General features: G+C 50.3%; 1 protein-coding gene across 1 annotated transcript in view; it reads right to left on the bottom strand.

Moving 5' to 3' along the window:
* Positions 1–1,594: 1,594 nt before the first annotated feature.
* The window catches only part of ARID3B (AT-rich interaction domain 3B), a 55,248-nt gene continuing 39,122 nt past the window's right edge, over positions 1,595–17,720 (bottom strand). Inside the window, exons 5-9 of the mRNA XM_054565190.1 lie at positions 7,952–8,135; positions 6,349–6,629; positions 5,986–6,240; positions 4,478–4,576; positions 1,595–2,162 (exon numbers count right to left, since the gene is read on the bottom strand). Coding sequence (XP_054421165.1) covers positions 1,999–2,162; positions 4,478–4,576; positions 5,986–6,240; positions 6,349–6,629; positions 7,952–8,135 — 983 coding nt within the window. The 3' untranslated portion in view covers positions 1,595–1,998. The remainder of the gene's footprint in view (positions 2,163–4,477; positions 4,577–5,985; positions 6,241–6,348; positions 6,630–7,951; positions 8,136–17,720) is intronic.

The raw sequence follows: 17,720 nt of genomic DNA, 5'->3' as shown, positions 1-17,720 counted from the left end.
GTTCCTCTTGGCCCAGGGCCCTGCTCCCAGGGATACCTGCTGGCGCCCCCACTCTTGGGCTTTCAGGCTGAGGCCCTTACATTGTCCTGAGGTCAGCAAGGGTTCACTGAGACGGGGAGGCTGGGCAAGCTGCCATGGGGAGAGAATCCAATGACCAGAAAGAAACAGTGTGCTGCTCCTGCATCCTCTGGCTGGGAAGAGTCCATCCTTTGTGACCAAACCCCTGAGAAAAACACACTGGCAAAATGTCTGTGACACCCTAAAGTGGGCCCAGCGCCAGCCAACTGGGCTCCTCCCTGGCACCAGATCCCAGAAGCCCTTCCCTGCTCACACCCTCACTTGCCCGGTGGGTAAGGTGGGAAGGCTTCTGAGGCCAGAAGAGGGTCAGCCCCGGGTGGATGGGCTGTGTGTGTGTGTGTGTGTGTGTGTGTGTGTGTGTAAGGCTAGGGGAGGGAAGAGAGAGATACAGTCCAGTAGAGCTGCAGCTTACCAGGCTGAGGCATGTTTTATGCTCAAGCTCTGGAATTCCCTTTCCTTTCCTAGATGCTATGGAATGTTAGCTGGGTGTGGGCTCGGGCCAGCATGGGCTCCTGGCAATGTCACGGTGGATGGTGTCTACTGAACACTGTGAGGTGAGCCCTGTGTGAGAATCAGCTCTTCCTCAGCACACAGGAGCTGTCTGCTCCACCCCCGGGTCCAAGAGGAGATGCAGCTCTCTCAGTAGCATATCTTCTGTAAGCCCCATGGCCTCCCCGTCCTGAGGTGGGAGTGTGGAGTGAAGGGGAGACGTCTGGCCCTCACTGGAGAGCGGGCAGTAGGAGGTGGGACTAGCCCTGCTCTGACAGGAACTGAGTAGAGGACTATCTTCAGAAATGGTGGTTTTACGACCTAGCCTGTGTGAGAGCGGGCTTCTGTTCTACCTCCTCCCTGCCACTGTGATCCCTGAGTCATCTCTCCTGCCTGCCTTCCGGCCTCCTCACTGGGCTTTCAGAGGGGCTGGGGTACCAAATCATTTGTTTGGTTTTGGGGTGATCTGCTTTCATTTCTTTGGTGCTATAATAACAATAAAAATTTTAAAATAAAAGAACAAAAGTCAGCAAAACATATTAAAAAAGACTTCAGAGATGAAATACTTCCTGAAGAATCAAACATCAACAATTACAAATCTGAGGTATTTCAATGAACCTGACATCAGCAGGTTTGGGGATGTTGGGGCTGAGATGGCCCCATGAGAAGAAGGGGGTTGAGGGACAGGCGGGCTGTTCTTGGGAGAGCTGGACAACAAGGGAGAGTGGGCAGCATGAGGTCTGAGAGGGTCAGAAAGGGTATAAATGGGTGCTATAGCAGATATCCAATAGGCCCTGGACCTCAGAACTCCCTTCATGTGACCTTTTGGGGCCATTACAAGGGGCCTAAGGGGCCATGAGGATTGCTTCAAGACTTGAACTTGAGGGACCCATACCCCAGGAACCAACATGGGAGACAAGGATGGCCCCATCTCATGTTCAGTAGAGAAGGGCTACAAAGGCATGCTCTTGGCTCCTGGCAGACCCACATGTGAAGTCAAGACTGGGGAACTGAGCAGGGGAAGGGACAGTGACCCTGGGGTCATGACAGAAGGCAGGGCAAGGAAAATAAATTAAAGGGGAAGGGATATGAGGGCTTCCAGCCCTGTGTTGGCTTACAGATTGTCAATACACTGCGCCCCGGATCGGGGGTGGCCTGGGAATCCCCAGGAAGCTGGCTGCCCACAGACCCCACCCATTTCCCCAGGACAATCCCTGATTGGACAACGCTGCCCTGTCCTGCCCTCTAGCCTCTCCCTGTCCCCAGAGTACAGCAGGACCTGAATGGAGCCTGGACAGGTGGACACATCCAAACTCTCAACATCTGGCCAAATGGTATTTGACATGGGATCCGTGAGATGAGGTAAATTTTGTGCATCAACTTCCTTCACTCTTTACAGGAGAGTGGGGAGTAGGAGCTGGGTCCTGCCCCTCAGAGGGACCAGCTGGTGGAGGGCTCTGCACTGGGGGTGCCCCGGGATGAGGTAGGACTGGGTGAGCAGTGAGAGCTGCTGCTGCTGCTGGCGCTGCTGCTGATGCTCTGGGGAGCAGACCCTGCGATAAGGTGGACCATGGGCTTCTGGGCAAAGAGCACACCTGGGTGGGGAGGAGAAGAAAGTGAGCAGATGAGAGACAAGAGGCGGGTTCCATTCATTTCCACTGATTGTTACTGCCCAAGTGTGCAGAGCTCCACTCTGGACACTTTGCGAGGGACGGAAGTCCCAAACACTGTCCTGCTTCCTGATGTTTAGAGGCTGTGAGGGGGACACACAGGATGGTACAGTAATCTTGCTGAAGTGTTACAAATGCTCTGAGGAAGAGTGTTGTGGGAACAAAAAGCTTTTGGAGGGCAGGGGGAATGTTGGAGAGGAAAGGCTCCAGCAGGAGGCTGTGCCTGGACTATTAGAAAAAGCGGAGAAAGGGAGCGGTGTGCCAGGCAGAGGGAGCCTGAGACAACAGAGGGCAAAGAGGCAACAAACGTGCTGGAGGCCACACAGTGCTGTGGTCTGACTACAGCATGCAGGCAGATGTAGCTGAACAGATGGGAGGACAAGATAGTGGAGGCCTGTACGCCCCTAAGGAAGCCCGGATTCTACCCTGTAGATGTTATGAAGCCCCTCTAAAGTTGTTTGTTTTTTCCCTTAAGATTTTATTTATTTTTAGACAGAGGGGAAGGGTGGGAGAAAGAAAGGGAGAAAAGCAACAATATGTGGTTGGCTCTCACATGCCCCTTACTGGGGGTCCCACAACCCAGGCATGTGCCCTGCCTGGGAATCAACCAGCGACCCTTTGGTTTGCAGGTTGGTGCTCAACCCACTGAGCCACACCAGCCAGGGTGCCCCTCAAACTTTTAAGAAGGGAGGGACCTCATAAGATGTGTTTTAGAACGTTCTCTATGGGGCTGGGAGGAATATGGGTGATGGAGGCCGGCAAGGGAGCTACTCTCACAGGGGAAGAGAGGCCTGACCCAGGGCACCGGTGGCGAAGATAGCAGGAGAGGACAGAGAGCAGAGAGCAGCAGGGTCTGCTCAGCTCTGGGGGGCCAGCATGGGTGTGAGGGGCTCTCAGGAATGACTTCCAGGTTCCTAGCTGAGGTGACTGCAAACTCACTGAGAAAGGACACAGGTGGGACTGGGATTGAGGCAGGTGAGGTTTGGGAAGACTTCAACTCTCTTCTGAGAGAGGAGGCAGCCATTGTGTCCTTTCTCCTGATAAAGGACAAAAGGATGTGGAGATCAGGCCCCCATCTCCTCCTTCCCTGTCTTCTCCATGGACCTACTCCCAAACCCTAAACCTTTCAGGCCACCAGACACCACCAAAAGGCCAAGAGCACCCAAGCCCTGCCAACTGGCTGGTCCAATCTCCTCAAGGGCCTCCCGTGTCAGGCAGAGACGACTGAATGTGGCCCTGAACATCGCCGCTTTTCTGCAGGCTGCTCCCAGGGACTCTGTCCCTTCCCTGGCCTTGATCCTGATGCCAACAGGTAATCCAGCAGAGATCCAGAGCATGAGGCCTGCAGGGTGCACCCTGAAGGAGCCTCGCCCCTAGCACATAAGCATTCGAAGGGCCAGAGGCATGCTCTGAGGAACTTCCCCCAGTCTTGATGGAAGGGGCACCTCCATGCCCTATGTAAAACCAGGGGCTGATGCTGGGGCTCTTGGCAGAGGGCCACCGGCTAGAATGCCTGGGCATTTTAGCCCCAACTCATCAAACTATGCTTGACAAGAGTCAGCTTGCTTTGTTCTCAGAGTTAGTCCTAAACCCACAAAATGGGAGCGGTAAGAGAACTATGAAAACTTAGCTGACTGCCTTGGGTAGACTTACTTGGTCTACCTACCTACCTACCAACCAACCAACCACTACTGCCAAATCAGACTAAGGAGAAACAACTGTAAGTGATGGGGAAAACTGTAACAAACAAGCAGTCAGATCCCTTTGTGTCTGTTCTTGATCCATTTTAAAGAAAAGGAGTAACAGCAGTTTAGAAAGAGAACAGCTGAAGCACAAAGAAAGGAGGACAGTGCATTAGAAGGCCATAATTGTGGACTTAGGATACAATTACTTAGAATTGTATTCTAAGTAATTGTACTCTAAATAACTGTATTCTAAGTAATTGTATTCAAAGGCATAAATATAGAAATGACTACTACTTTGCATTAAATGACTTATTCAATTAGCAAGCCAACCATTGGTCCAGAAGGGTTTGCCCTTGGGTTTCTATCGTTCTGTCAAAGGTGGAGGGTGATCTGTCATCATATTAACAATCCTCAGCCTCGCCTAGTCCAGTTCACCTGTGGAACTCTGAGACCACCTAAAAGGAAGTCACCCCGGGGAGGTATGCAGACAGGAGGGTGACAAACGGGGCTGGCTGGGCTGCCGCCTGGCAGCTGGCTGCCACACACGGGCCTCACCTGCATAGGTGGTGCCATCGATATCCACAGACATGTTAATGCTCCCAATGCTGCCTGTGGTCAGATTCAGCGCTGTAGCCGAGGCCTCTGATCTGTCTTCTGCTGGGGACAAGGGAGACAGCAGGCTTGGTCAACCATTCCGACACTTCTGTTGTCCTTTCTGAGGCTCTCCAATGCCCCCTCTCTGGACACAGCAGACTGAAGCACTGGTAGAAAGCACCTATATAACCGTCTCCTGAGCATAAGGTCTGGCAGAAAGACCCAAGCTTGCTGATGTCCCGCTGCTTGTTTTCTCCGTAAGCCACTTCACCTCCCCAACTCTCTCTGCTTGAAGAAAAAGGGATCACCACTGGCAAGAGGCTGCCCTTGGCTCACAGCTGTGTGCTGGCACTTTAAGAGATTTGGCAAACTTCACCGAGCACCCACTATCCATCGGCTGAGCAACCAGAGATCAGGAAGATCCAGGCTCTGCCTCTGAGGCCTCACCCTGCCTCCTCCTCCCCTGCACCAGGCTGGGGGATCCTCAAGGAGGGGGTCTACCTGCCCGGCACCTGATGCTCCATCTCAGCCTGGGCATCTGGGGCTCATGGAAGGCCACTGCCCAGCTTACCTCTGCCAGCGCACCATGCACAGGGCCAAGAATTCCTTCAGATGACCCGCTTGTCCTGTTAGCCTCTGGCTTGTGCAGGACCGGGGCGCCTAGCCTTGGATGGGTAACGGAGCAGAGACCTGCTACCTGGGCCATCGCCTCCAGCCCCCTTCTGCTCCTCACCCAGGGGAGAGCGGGACAGGGAGGGGCTGCTTGGGAATGTGCACCCCTAGCTCCTCCACCCCTAGTTTCTTTCCTATGCACACGTATTTCATGTTTGTTATGGGACAGCATCAAGGGCAGGAATGGCCAAGAAAATGTGTGTGAGGAAGGAAAGGGACGGAAGAGGAACAAGGGACATGGAGTGTGTGGGGACATGAAAGTGGGGCACCTGGAAGTGTGGAGGGGAAGGGAAAGGGTGCCAATTATGCTGCCAGGCTTGTGTTTCCTCCTTCCCGCCTGTTCTGAGGGCCACAGGCAGCCTGGTCTGAGGGAAGCTAGTCCCTCACAGAGCCTCAGGAACAGAGGTGCCGACTTTCTCCCAGATGTGTCCTGCGCGTGCCTACACCCCTACATCCTGTCAGGCACTGGAGTCAAGGCTGAGCCCTTTAATGTAGACAGATCAAAGGCTGGTGGGGGAGACGAACACAGCTTCTGTCCCTGAGAGTCTCTGACTCCTCCTTGAACACTGCTTCTTCCTATTTGCTAGAGAATACAGCATAGCCTGAAGCAATTTCTGGTCCCCAAGAAAGTAACTTCAGCTTGGTGAACTGAGATCTCCGTGGCCACTGAAGCCCCATGTGGCTTTCCGGCCTCTAGACTCTTCTGGGGAACTGGAGGTCAAAAGCTGGAGGAGCCCCAGCCCAGTCGTGAGGGACGTGAATGGGCCCGTGAATGCAGCATGGCCTGGCACACTCACCCCGCCCGTTGACCCGAATCTTCATGGGCAGCTGCCGTGCCATGCTGAGAAAGTTGCGCTGGAAAGCCTGCTGCACCAGGCGCTGCTCCTCCTCTGACAGCCTGGACACCTTCTTCTCAGGGGGCTCCCCTGACTCCAGCCGCTCCCGCAGCTGTTCCAGCGTGGCCATCCGGGTGCCAGCCTGCTGGCCTGCCAAAGTCAGGGGCACAGCCAGTCGATTTGGCACAGGTACTGTTGTCACTGGGACTCCATCACCTGGCAAAGGCACCAAAGCTAGACTGACCCACAATCCACCCTCCAGCCCAGGTCCTAGACACAGAAATTTGGCTCCATTCCTTCCTCCTCCCCTAGGGCCCTGCAGACCTTTCCTGAGGGTAGTTGCTGGGGATATCCGTGGGCTACTGGCACTGGTACCACTGCTGGAGCCCAGCCCAAGGATGGGGAAGCGGATCTTGGATGTAGAGAGAAGGGCAGGGGCCCCGGCGGCGGCGGCAGCAGTGGCAGCGGGTGAGTAGCCAAAGAGGGAGGAGCTGTAGCTGGGCCGTCGGCCCTCCCGCCTGTTGCCATCAATGGCTGCCTGGAGCTCAGCTGGGGAGCTCAAGGCTTTCTTCTCACACTCGTAGGCATAGAGGTACTTCATGTACCTGGAGAGAAGGAAGGAAGGAAAAAAGTAATCCAAAACATGGCACCAGAGGCTGCCCCATTTAAGTTGCTGGGTCTGAGGAAGCAGCCTCTGCAGGCAGGCCTCCAAGACAGAGGCCCGCAACTTGGGGCACCCCACGGAAGAGAAAACTCCAGGGCCGCTGACTACCCTGGCCCAGGCCCGTCTAACTGCTACTCAATTCTGAGCACTGCTCAAAAGGGAGGCGTCAATCACTAAGGGAAATAAGGGACATAGGCCAATACTTGATGGTCCTTTTGGTGGCTTTTTAGTGCCCTGCAAGGTATTGCATCCATATTGTGACATGACTATCTGGCTGCTGATCTCCTAACCATCCCAAGTTAGGCTGGTCAGACAGGCAATTTTTCCCATTGTGTGTTAGATGTCCCAGGAGGCAATTCTCTCCTCAAGAACCTTGAGATAAGGACTGCTATACTGGTTATAGCTCTGCCCCCCCACTTCTGCTGGAACAGTTCCAACAGATGAATCCTTTCTACTTTTCAACAAGGACATGACGTAACTGACACGTCAGTTGGTCATTCCATATTTTTCACAGGGCAACTTCCAGAGTGCTATGAAAGAAAAGAATTTCTTCTGGCCCTCACTCTCCAATGTTGCTCCTAGCCTCACTATTTCTATCACACTTTTAAAAGAACTCAAATGGTGACAGAAATCATTCACTGACTCCAGTGGGGCCTGACTGGCCACCTTCTCCTGGGTCCCATGTTGCTGGGCAAGCTGAGTGTCAGGTCAGAAGGGCGAGGCTTACTGTGGAGGTGTAGTGTGGGAGACAGTGTCCTGGAAGGAGTGAAGGTTTCAGGGACAAGGCCCAGGTGGGAATGAATCTCAGCTCCACCACTTAATAACTGGTATGGCCTTCACTGAACAATTTAACCTCTGATACTTAGTTTTGGTAATCTGGAAGACGGGAATGACACCTACTTTACAGGGTTGATGGTGAGGTTTGAAGGCAACAGAATAGTGAAGTAGCAGCACAGAGGCCACTTGGGAAACAACGGCTCTCATCATTACTTTGGTCTAGTGAGGGGTTCACCTCAGAAAGTTCCTGGCTGTCTCAAATCCCACTCACCTTGTTCACTGTATAATGGAATTTTCTTTCTTCCTCTCCCCTAAAACATCTCCTTTTTGCCCGGCCGGGTGGCTCAGGTGGCTGGGGCATCGTCCTGATACACTGGGATTGTGGGTTCAATCTCCTGTCAGCTCCCGCCCCGCAAAAAAAACCCGAAGAGAAAACATCCCCCTTCTTCAGTCTCTGCCTCGTTTCCCCAAGGCCTGGCCACTCACTGGGTCCTCAGGGTGAAGGCAGCACTGGTGATGGATGTGGGCAGGTTCAGGCCTTTAGTGATCTCCCTCCAGATCTTCTTGTTGATGATCTCCACCAGGCCCCCCTTCTCCGTCACCAGCTTATACAGCATATACAGGTCAAGGATCTGCTTGGCCATGATAGGGATTCGGTTGATGGGGGTCCCTGTTAGCGTCCAAAGAGAGAAATAGAGGGTTGCGTCATCCTCAAGCAGAGGGAAAAAAAGACATCTGTGTATGCCCACCTTTTGCTGAGTTAGAAATATGTTCAGAAATCTGCTTGGACATGTAATTTAACTCAAACTCCCAAAGCCTGAGATCTGTCAGACTAGCTGCCACCTCTCTTGGGATGAACAGAAAGATAGGTCCAACCAACAGGCTGTGTGGCCCTTGGGTAAAACACATAGCCTCTCTGGGTCTGTTTTCCCATCTATAAATAAGAGGGTTGGACTAAAATTTTTTTTTTTCCTAGCAGGACTGAGTCCAGATTCTTTCCTAATGCGGCAACTCACTCCTCTGCAGCCCTCATGTGCCAGTCAGCCCCCTCCTCCAGACGGCCTTCCCTGACTCCCTCAACAAGGGGAGATCCTGCCTGTTTCATCTACCTGAGTAATTGCTTTCTTCCTCCTCTGCTGCTGCAGGGGAAGAGAAATGGGTTTTTCTGTTCTGTGTCTCCACCATGTCAAAGGGGCTGCAGGAAACACAGGTTTGGGGAGAGGGAGGGTGTGTGTGTGTGTATGTGTTTGTGTGTGAGAGAGAGAGAGAGAGAGAGAGAGAGAGAGAGGGAGGGGGAGGGAGGGAGAGAGAGAGAGAGAGAGCGAGCCAGTGAAGCCACTCAACAATTTTCTCCTCACTAATCACTCCACCCCTTCCTTGGCCTTTGAAAGGGAGGGGCGGGTCAAAACAGCTTCCCTACACTGGCCCCAAAGGGAAGTGAGAGGAGCCAGAGCTGTGGCTAGGAAACCTGGCCCTGAGCAGGAAGGCCCATTAATGAGCACCAGGGGATGCAGGGAGGGCGGGGACAAGCGCCTTTCACAGGCGCTCCTCAGGAGTTCATCAGGAGGCGTGATGGATGACTGTCATTTGGCAGCCTCTGGATTAATGATCTAGAGGTCAGAGGGGAGAATTCCAAAGGGAAGGGTCACCATCCAGGGCAGGGTATGAGACCTGTTGCCTTTTAATGGCAAACTGCCTGTACTGTACACAGGCTGTTCCTCCCTTAGCCCCTCCCGCTGTCCCAATCTCACTGCCCGCCTGGTAGACGTTAGACCAGCCTGACTAGAGAAGGGCTTTGTTTCGGCTCCTCCTGCTTCTTTTCCCTCGAGAAATGGCATTCTATTCCCAGCCCTGGAATGCTGGCCTCACCAACTCTCTTGTAGGATAATTCAAGCCAGAGAATGGAGCGAAGGCTCCCACATTTATGAAGAGGAAGCAGAGTAAGCACGAACACGTTGGACTACCATGGTCTCTTTCTCAGTGTGGGGAGGGAGCAGGAGGCCTCCAAGGCCTTTGTCTGGACCAATTGGGTCTTTGGAGAGTCAAGGACAAAAGGGCCATAGAGTTAGATTCGCAGACTCACAGGTAAATTCTCAGAGGATTGTTGTTATACTCCAAGACACAGCTCATAATGTTGGTTAATTTTCCTCCTTGTGCTGTTCTGGACATTCACCCTTACTCCTGTCACAAGATGAGAGGCTGATGCAGCAGAATGAGTTTCCGGCAAGACAGGACTGAGGTTCATGTCCTTTTGGAGGTCTGTCTGCCTGAGCACACTAAAGGCCTGGGCATGTTCACACTCTCCATGGCATCACCTAGAGACTCTAGGAAGATGGGTAGACCATTCCAAGGTCCCCTCACAGAGGCTCCCTAAGCTCACATTTCCAGAAGGTTCCAGGACATCTTCACGTGTGACCTGTTCACTCCAAGTCAGACTGTTCACACTGAGCTCACCTTTATCCCCTAAGCTAGCTCCTTTTTCCCATTGCTTCCTTCTTCCAACAACATACCATTCTTTGAGGTCTTGGGCAGGAAGCTCAGGGGCAGCACCGAGTCCTCTTCTCTCCTCTATGACTAACCTACAGATTGTTAGAAAGCGCCACTGATTCTTCCTCAGAGGTACCCTGCAAAGGTGTCTTCCTGTCCAGTTTGCAGCCACCATGCTGAACCAGGCCCTTGCTGGCCCAGAATTAGATGCCTGCAGCAGCTTCTTATCCATGCACTCAACTTGCACTTTAACCATATTGCTCATCTCCTTCTTTAAAAACCTGCAAAGACTCTGACTGCCTACCCATCCCAGCCCACATATTTGATCTCATGACTGAGTTCCCTGGCACTCTGTAACAGATAAAAGTATGAAGCATTTCTACTACATCCAACAACTCACTCTCCAATTAGTGGGGTCTCCTCATTATCACCCCCAAAACCAAGCTCATTTCTCCTCTACCTTTTGCTTTGTACTCTCCCTCCTCATCAGGACTAAAATGACCTGTCCCTGCTCAAACCCTCTCCACACCAGCCATTAATGGTCACTCCCTCCATGAATAATTTTCTAACTACCCTAGTTCACATGGATGTCTTCTCTTTCAAAATTTGTTATAACCCCTCCATGTTCAGCACATAATTACTTTCTCATTGTTTAATGTACGCTCATCTGGTATCCCAGGACGACTGTAGCTCTCCAAAGGCAGCGATTGTTTTTCCTTCACCACGGCTTCATAGTTCATAGTGTTCAATAAACTAAACTGCCATGCAGATTTTTAAAAAAAACTGAGTTGAAGCAACCAGCTCCGTGGTAACCCAACTGGGAATCTTAACCACACTTCCCTCAGGCTTGTGGTGTGTCTGCCAGGACCCATCACTAGCTTTAGGTGTTAACGCTGACAGCCTGAAAGGAGTCACCTTCCCCACTCAGGCCCGAGCAGGTTCATTGTTAAATGGACTAAGGAAATGAGGCCCAGAGTGGTCAAGCTCTTTGCATCCAAGTTCTATAACAAGATGATGGTTTTGAGCTTTGCTCATGAATAGCTTTCAGAGTTTGCACTATTTTCATTTGAGTCTCTCTTGTGGTGGTGAATCAAACGTGAAGCGTGTATTTTACTTTTAGAAATGGTCATGCATGGAGGCAGGCCAGCAGAATAAGATGAAGTGACCAGGCTGCTTATACTGATTTTGTTTTCACCGTACACCAAGAGATTTTCTAGTGTGACTCAACTGATCTCTGAAGACCAATTCCCCAGAGAGGAATTATAAGTTCACTCTGAATAGTCATTGGACTTAATATATAACCATCTGAGATGACTTGCTTGAAAAACAATGTTACAGATGTAGAAATTTCATTAAAAATTCACCTTTTTACCGTCACACAGTGTGATTGCATTAGACTGAGAAATGCTCAGGGGCAAAGGAAACAAAAGGTAGAGCTAGGGCCTGAGAAGGTAAGGAAGGAACGAAATGGTGTTGGAAATCAAGGCTGTAAGCCTAACCAAAAGTGACCTCTTCCTAGAACCTCCACAGAGAAAACCCAGGCTAGGGGCACACTGGAACCCTGGTGGTAACCCCGAGTCCTGCTTCCACCCAGACCTGCCCTGTGTGGCTGCGTGGCTGCAGAGACCAGTGGGGGAGGGGAGGGTATCCGCCCTCTGCAGAAGAGCTGAAAGTAGCTCCCAGGGCAGGGGAATACCTTGGGACTGCGAGGAAAAAAAAGCTGAGGCTATTCTAAGTGCTACCTCTGGATGATGGTCTGGTTTTCTCACATTAGGCAGATAATCTAGACACGAACCCCACCCTGGCTTCATTCCCCTGACAACTGAGAGAGGCAAGATCCTCAGGGCTGTTCTATCTCTGCAGTCTGCTCTATGCCTAATGGACTTGGTAGCCAAGGAGCCTCAACTATAAGACAGAGGGCGAGGACTTTTCCCAGTTTTACCTGCCTGAATAAAAAAGAAAACAATACATCATACTGGGTATGGGTGAGAGAGAGAGAGAGAGAGAGAGAGAGAGAGAGACCTATTCATGCCTCAGTTTCCCCATCTGTGAAATGAAGATCTTGGACTAGATGACTTTCAGTTCGGAAGTCCTATGAGATTATGAATAAAACTTAAAAATTGATAGTTGTGATTATTACGAAAAGGAGGGTGACCTGGTTTTAGGAGCCTGCCTGAATTATGAAATAATGTTGCCAAGTGACCTTGAGATAGAGGGTTTGGGACCTTCTGTGCAGGGTTCTGGGTGGTTTAGGACTAGCTAAAAAGTTTAAGGCCTCCCTGGGCTGGCTTACATCCTACAAGTAAGGAGGCTCCACCGAGAGAGAGGGGCAGGCCTCTGTGCACAACAGATGCAAGAACACCTGCCTGGAACCAGGAAGGAGGCAGAGAGAGAGCTCCTTGCAGGTCCCTAGTGTTGGCCTCATAGGAGGCTGAATCTCAGCCCCGTCCAGCTTCTCAGAGGGCAGTAAACGCCTGACAGGGAAGCCTGAGAACTGTCAGTCACTGAATCAAAGCAGGAGCCTGGACTGAGAGTAATTAATCATGCTCCCTCTGACAGGAATCCAGGGCCTTATCTATCCCAACCCCAAGAAATGCCACTGCTCTCTAGCTCCCTCCTCAATAAAGGAGACTGACAGTCCCAACAAAGAGGCCTCTTATCAGATTTCAGCCAGGGAGAGGAAAGCAGCCCAGGGGCTAAGTGGAAAGGCTTTTATGAGGGCCTGGACCCAGGGAAGCTGTGGGGCTCTTGGGCTTTAACCCTTGGTGGTGGGAATGCTAATGGCACTGGCATCAGCAGGCCAAAGCTCTGATCAGGAGCTTCGCATGCACATGAGCCAAACACGCACTGTTCCCTGACACCTGGCTGCCTCTCCTTCCTACAACTCAGACTATGAAGACCAGGCTGGGGAGAGGTAAGGAGATGGCCGCTGGCACAACAAAGATAGGGTAGGGTGGGAATGCTGAGGGAGGGCCACTTCCTCTCAGAAGAGAAGGGGTACTTTCCAACGAAGACCAGAAGGAATCAGGGAGGAGGGAGCCCAGGCAGTCACATGACGGCTGCTCTCCCACCAATTGCAAGGGCCCAGGCCCCAGGGTGTGGTCCTGCCAAGGACCCTCGCTGCTTTGCCCCCCCCACCCCCCGCCCCCGATTTGAGAAAGATCATTAATCATTTCCATAGCCCGTCAATAATGCTGGGAGGCCATTCAGAGACGCTGGATGAGTTAAGACCCATGTTAAACAGGGAATATGCACAGGCAGACAGGCAGGCAGGCTTTCTGTCCGCCCCTCTGCTTATTTATTCCTTCCCTGCTCTAGACCTGCCCCCCAGGAACACAAAGAGAAATGACTGTTCATTCCTCGATTTGTTTATGTAGAAAATACCTGCCTCCAGGAAACTGAGCAGCAGTGTCTGGTGGGGTGCAGTGCTGTGTGCAGTTGACCGTTCAGCAAGACTGGACAGTGGCTAGGGTGCACAAATATCCTAGAGATGGACTAATGGGTACCCTAAGCCCTCCACCTCTGATTTCCCACCAAGTGGGTCTAACTGACATACAGTATAGTGCACACATCTTGAGTATACAACTCACTTGTACTTTTGTGTACGCCCCTGCAACCATTCCTCAGATGAAACAGAGAGCACTTCCAGCACCCCAGGAAACATTCCCAGTCAATACCCACTGCCCCTGCAGCCCACTCAGAGGGTAACTACATCTGGACATATATCACCCCGCTGATTTCCTATAACTTTAAATGAATGGAACCATGTAGTATATATCCTTGTGTCTGGCTTGTTTTGCTCAACAGTAGGTCTGTGAGAGTCATCCCTGTTGTGTACAGAAGTTCATTCTTTTGTACTGCTATGTGGTATTCTACCAGCAATGTGACGCTGCACCATTTATTTATTTATCCATTCTACTACCAGTCCACATTTGAGGTCTTTCCAGTGTTTGGCTATAATGAATATTCTTGCAAGTGTCTTTCATGAATGTAAATGCTAGTGTCTGTCGGGGTACACTTAGGAACAGAACTGCTGAGTAATAGGGACAGCATGTGTTTAGCTTTAGTGAATACTACAAAAACAGATTTCCAAAGTTAAGCCATTTATGTTCCCACCAGCAATACATGGAAGTTCTGGAGGTACCATAACCATGGCGGCTAATTTGAAACTCATTACCTATTTTGATACCCTGGCTTAGATTAATTGCCCTAGGTGAAGTTCAGCAGTATGTACAATGCTATATTCTACTATGACAGATAATAAAATTTTAGTTATGACTGTGCTGTCTCCTTCTTTAAAAACTATGTCCAGCCCTAGCTTGTGTGGCTTGGTGGATTGAGTGCTGGCCTGCAAACGAAAGGGTCACTGGTTTGATTCCCAGTCTAGGGCACATGCCTGGGTTGTGGGCCAGGTCCCCAGTAAGGGGCGCTTGAGGGGTAACCACATATTGGTGTTTCTGTCCCTCTTTCTCCCTCCTTCTCTCTAAAAATAAATAAATAAAATCTTAAAAAAACAAAAACGAAAAACACCTATGTCCATAGAGGTTGGCCAAGGAGTTAGAAGGGTTGTCAGATCTTCTCTGCTTTGTCTGCTGCTGATCAACACACTTGGTCGGTGTCTCTGGGAGACAGAGTGGAGGGTTGATGGGGGAGGGACATAACTCCAGGCCTTCTGGCCTGGGCAGTGCACGGCCGTCTGAGCTTCCATTGCCATCCATGTCACTAGCCTCTCAAGACCCAGCAGATTTTCCCACAGTGTAAGTGAGCCAAACCCTCATTTCAAACTTTCCCTATACCAACCCTTGGACAATTTACTGAATATTATTAGTTCACCTTGGAACAAAGGAAGCAAAACTATCAACTCAATTTTACCAAGTGCCAGAAGTACCAATAACAGAATTTGAAGGGGAAGAAGCTGAATTTAATTTAAAAAAATGGGCCATTCAAATCAGTCATGCTTTTCAAACATGAGGATCCCGTCCCACTATCATGAATAACTGGGTAGTTATAGAGTATTAATTGACTATTAAACGTGGAAAAAAGATGAACGGTATATCAACAGCAGTTGGATCTCCTGGGAAAAGAAAAAGGTCAGGCGTCAGGCAAAGGGCTAATCCTTAGGCAAAGACTGGCATTTTAGACTTCCATTGGGAATAAAGTTAGAAAAGGAAGCCCCAAAGCCTGTATCACCTGACAAAGACAGCGTATTTTGGTCTGTCAGGAAGAGTGCCCACAGCGCTGACCATTTACTGCAAGACACAAAGAATATACAAAAACTGCCTCCACCAAAAGGCAAAGCCATATATGTCATGAACATTTCCTTGCCTGAGATGGATAGATAAGGACACAACAGAAGGAAAAACACTCAAATTCCATTTTGAGGCAGACCAAGCCCTTTTCCCACAGTAAATTCTTTGTATATACACATCAAGAACAGAGCCAACAATCCATTTGGGAAAACCAAGGTCAGTTTGCAGCCTTGAATAGAACTGGTGGAGGAGGGAGGGCAGCTCTCCAGGTGATGTCTGGACAAAACTTTTCCTCATGGGTCCTCAGCCTGCTATGCCCAGCTGGGGCAAGGGCTGGGAGGACAGCCCTGCTTGTGGGTGCTCCAGGTGTGTGCATGATCCTGCCGCTGGGGCTCTGTCTCCTGTGCCCCTCACCGCACCCCATCCTGCCTTGACAGATGGCAGCTTTTGTGCCACTGTGAATCTGCCCTTCCCTGAGAGATAGGCCTTGCACGAAGAATTCTACCCTGTGTTAATCAGCTAGATGCTATCAGCCCTACCAGACAGTGGCCTGTGGAGAAAGGCAGCTTATCCACTGCCCCAACAGGGAGTGATGGTGCTGCTGGTGCTAGGGACCAAGTTTCGCCTGGCAGTTAGGAAACCAAGTGCTAAATCTGCAGCTCTAGCCTCAGGTAAGTCACTTAACCTGGGGGCTGATTCTTCATAGCTAACTGATAACCTTTGCTCTCTCTACCCCACGGAGCTGAAGCTGTGGGGAGCAGCAGGCCAGATAACGGGCTGAAAGGGTTCTGTAAAGTGCATGGGATAATAATGAAAACAACAGCAACACTACTGTCCTCCTCCTCTTCCAATAGACCACACTTTTCTTTGGCACTGAGGGAGGAGGAATGGAATTGTTTATAAGCCTTTCCATATCAGAATTCCAAATTAGGCCCTCCCACCCAGATTACCTCCTGGAAAATCCACCAGGGAATGCCATCTCAGAAACCGCCCACGGTGAGGTCAATCAGCCACAAAATCTTTTGTGCAACTGTTTGACTTTATTCTTGGCAAAGAAACGTGTACGAGGGAGGACCCTCAAAAACCCAGAATTTATTTACAAAAAATTGTGTATTTATTCTTACATGTTTAAACTTCAGTCACCTTCAAAGTACATTTGATGCAATACACCTCCGAGATATTTTTTCCCCTGCTTAAAACAGCTTTTGAACTCATTGATTTTGATGCCTTTTAGTGCTTCTGCCGTTTTTTTGTTTCATCTCTTCCGCACAAGCAAACCGTTTCCCTTTGAGGACTTTTCTCATCCAAGGAAACAAAAACAGTGACTATGGAGGGAGGGGCATGGGGTCGTGCTGTTTTTGGTCAAAAACTGTTGAACACTCAGCGCAGTGTGGGCAGGTGCGCTTGTAAATCACCCATCATGAAATGGGCAGGTGTGTTGAAAGAATCTTCAAAAAAATTCACTGAAGCTGAATGTAGCCTCTCACAACGCCAGTTGATACAATGGTACAGATGGGTTCCTAGAACACTCACCTAGTGTGGGAAGCCTGTACTACAAGGGGTCTGCCCTCCAGAAGATAATTCTGTTTTTTGGGTGGTCCCCCTTTGTATTTTACACATGCATGTGCCTGAGGCAAAAGGTGAGCAAAATGGTGTACCTCAAATCTAAACAATCATAACAATCATTCTAGAGATACATTTGGGGGAATAGAATCAAGGCAAATTGTTTAATTCAACTGGGCTTCAGTCAGCAAAAGAGGAAACACAGTCAGCAAGAAAAGGGGAGAAGCATTTTGTCTTGGGGAATCCTTGGTCTAATTTTTACACATTTTTTTTTTTAATTCCTCACCCAAGGACATACTTATTGATTTTGGGGGAAGGGTAAGGGAAAGAGAATACGAATGTGACAAACACTGCTCGGTGGCCTCTTGCACACGTTCTGACCAGGAACCAAACCAACAACCTAGGCATGTGCCCAGACCAGGTATCAAACCCGCAACCTTTCAGTTTATGGGATGACACTCTAACCAACTGAGCCACATCAGCCAGAGCTATACAACTACTCTGATAGAAAACTGCTTTATAAACCTTTTCTTTGTTTTTTGGTCACCGAGGGTGGCTCTTCTCTGTTGGTAGCTCAACAGATGTAATTAGCGACACATAAAACAGAACACAGAACTTAGAAAAACTTCGACTAACTCTTACTAAACCCTCTCATTTTATAGATCAACAAACTATGGCCCTCAGAAAGGGAAGGATTTGCTCAAGATCATGGGGGACGGTGGGATGTTACCTCCAGCTTTACACTTATCAGTGTAGAGCTCTTCCTCCTGCCACATGCCTCACAGCCCTTTCCTGAGGCAGGTGGAAGGCAGTGAGCCCAGCAGAGCACTGCCTAGCCCTCTTCTCAGGCTCCCTCTAGGGCAGGTTGCTCTGATGGTTGGGGAAGGGTCCCCAGGGTACAAGTCATGATGGTCTGGCCTAGAAACCAAGGTGCTGCATGCTGAGAGGCCCATCTG

The sequence above is a fragment of the Pteronotus mesoamericanus genome, unplaced genomic scaffold, assembly GCF_021234165.1.
Source record: "Pteronotus mesoamericanus isolate MK-2021 breed Mesoamerican mustached bat unplaced genomic scaffold, CSHL_Meso_final contig_100, whole genome shotgun sequence".
In the NCBI taxonomy this organism is placed as follows: Eukaryota; Metazoa; Chordata; class Mammalia; order Chiroptera; family Mormoopidae; genus Pteronotus; species Pteronotus mesoamericanus.
Note: the sequence above shows the minus strand (reverse complement) of the source record. Positions and strands in the feature narration are given on the sequence as shown.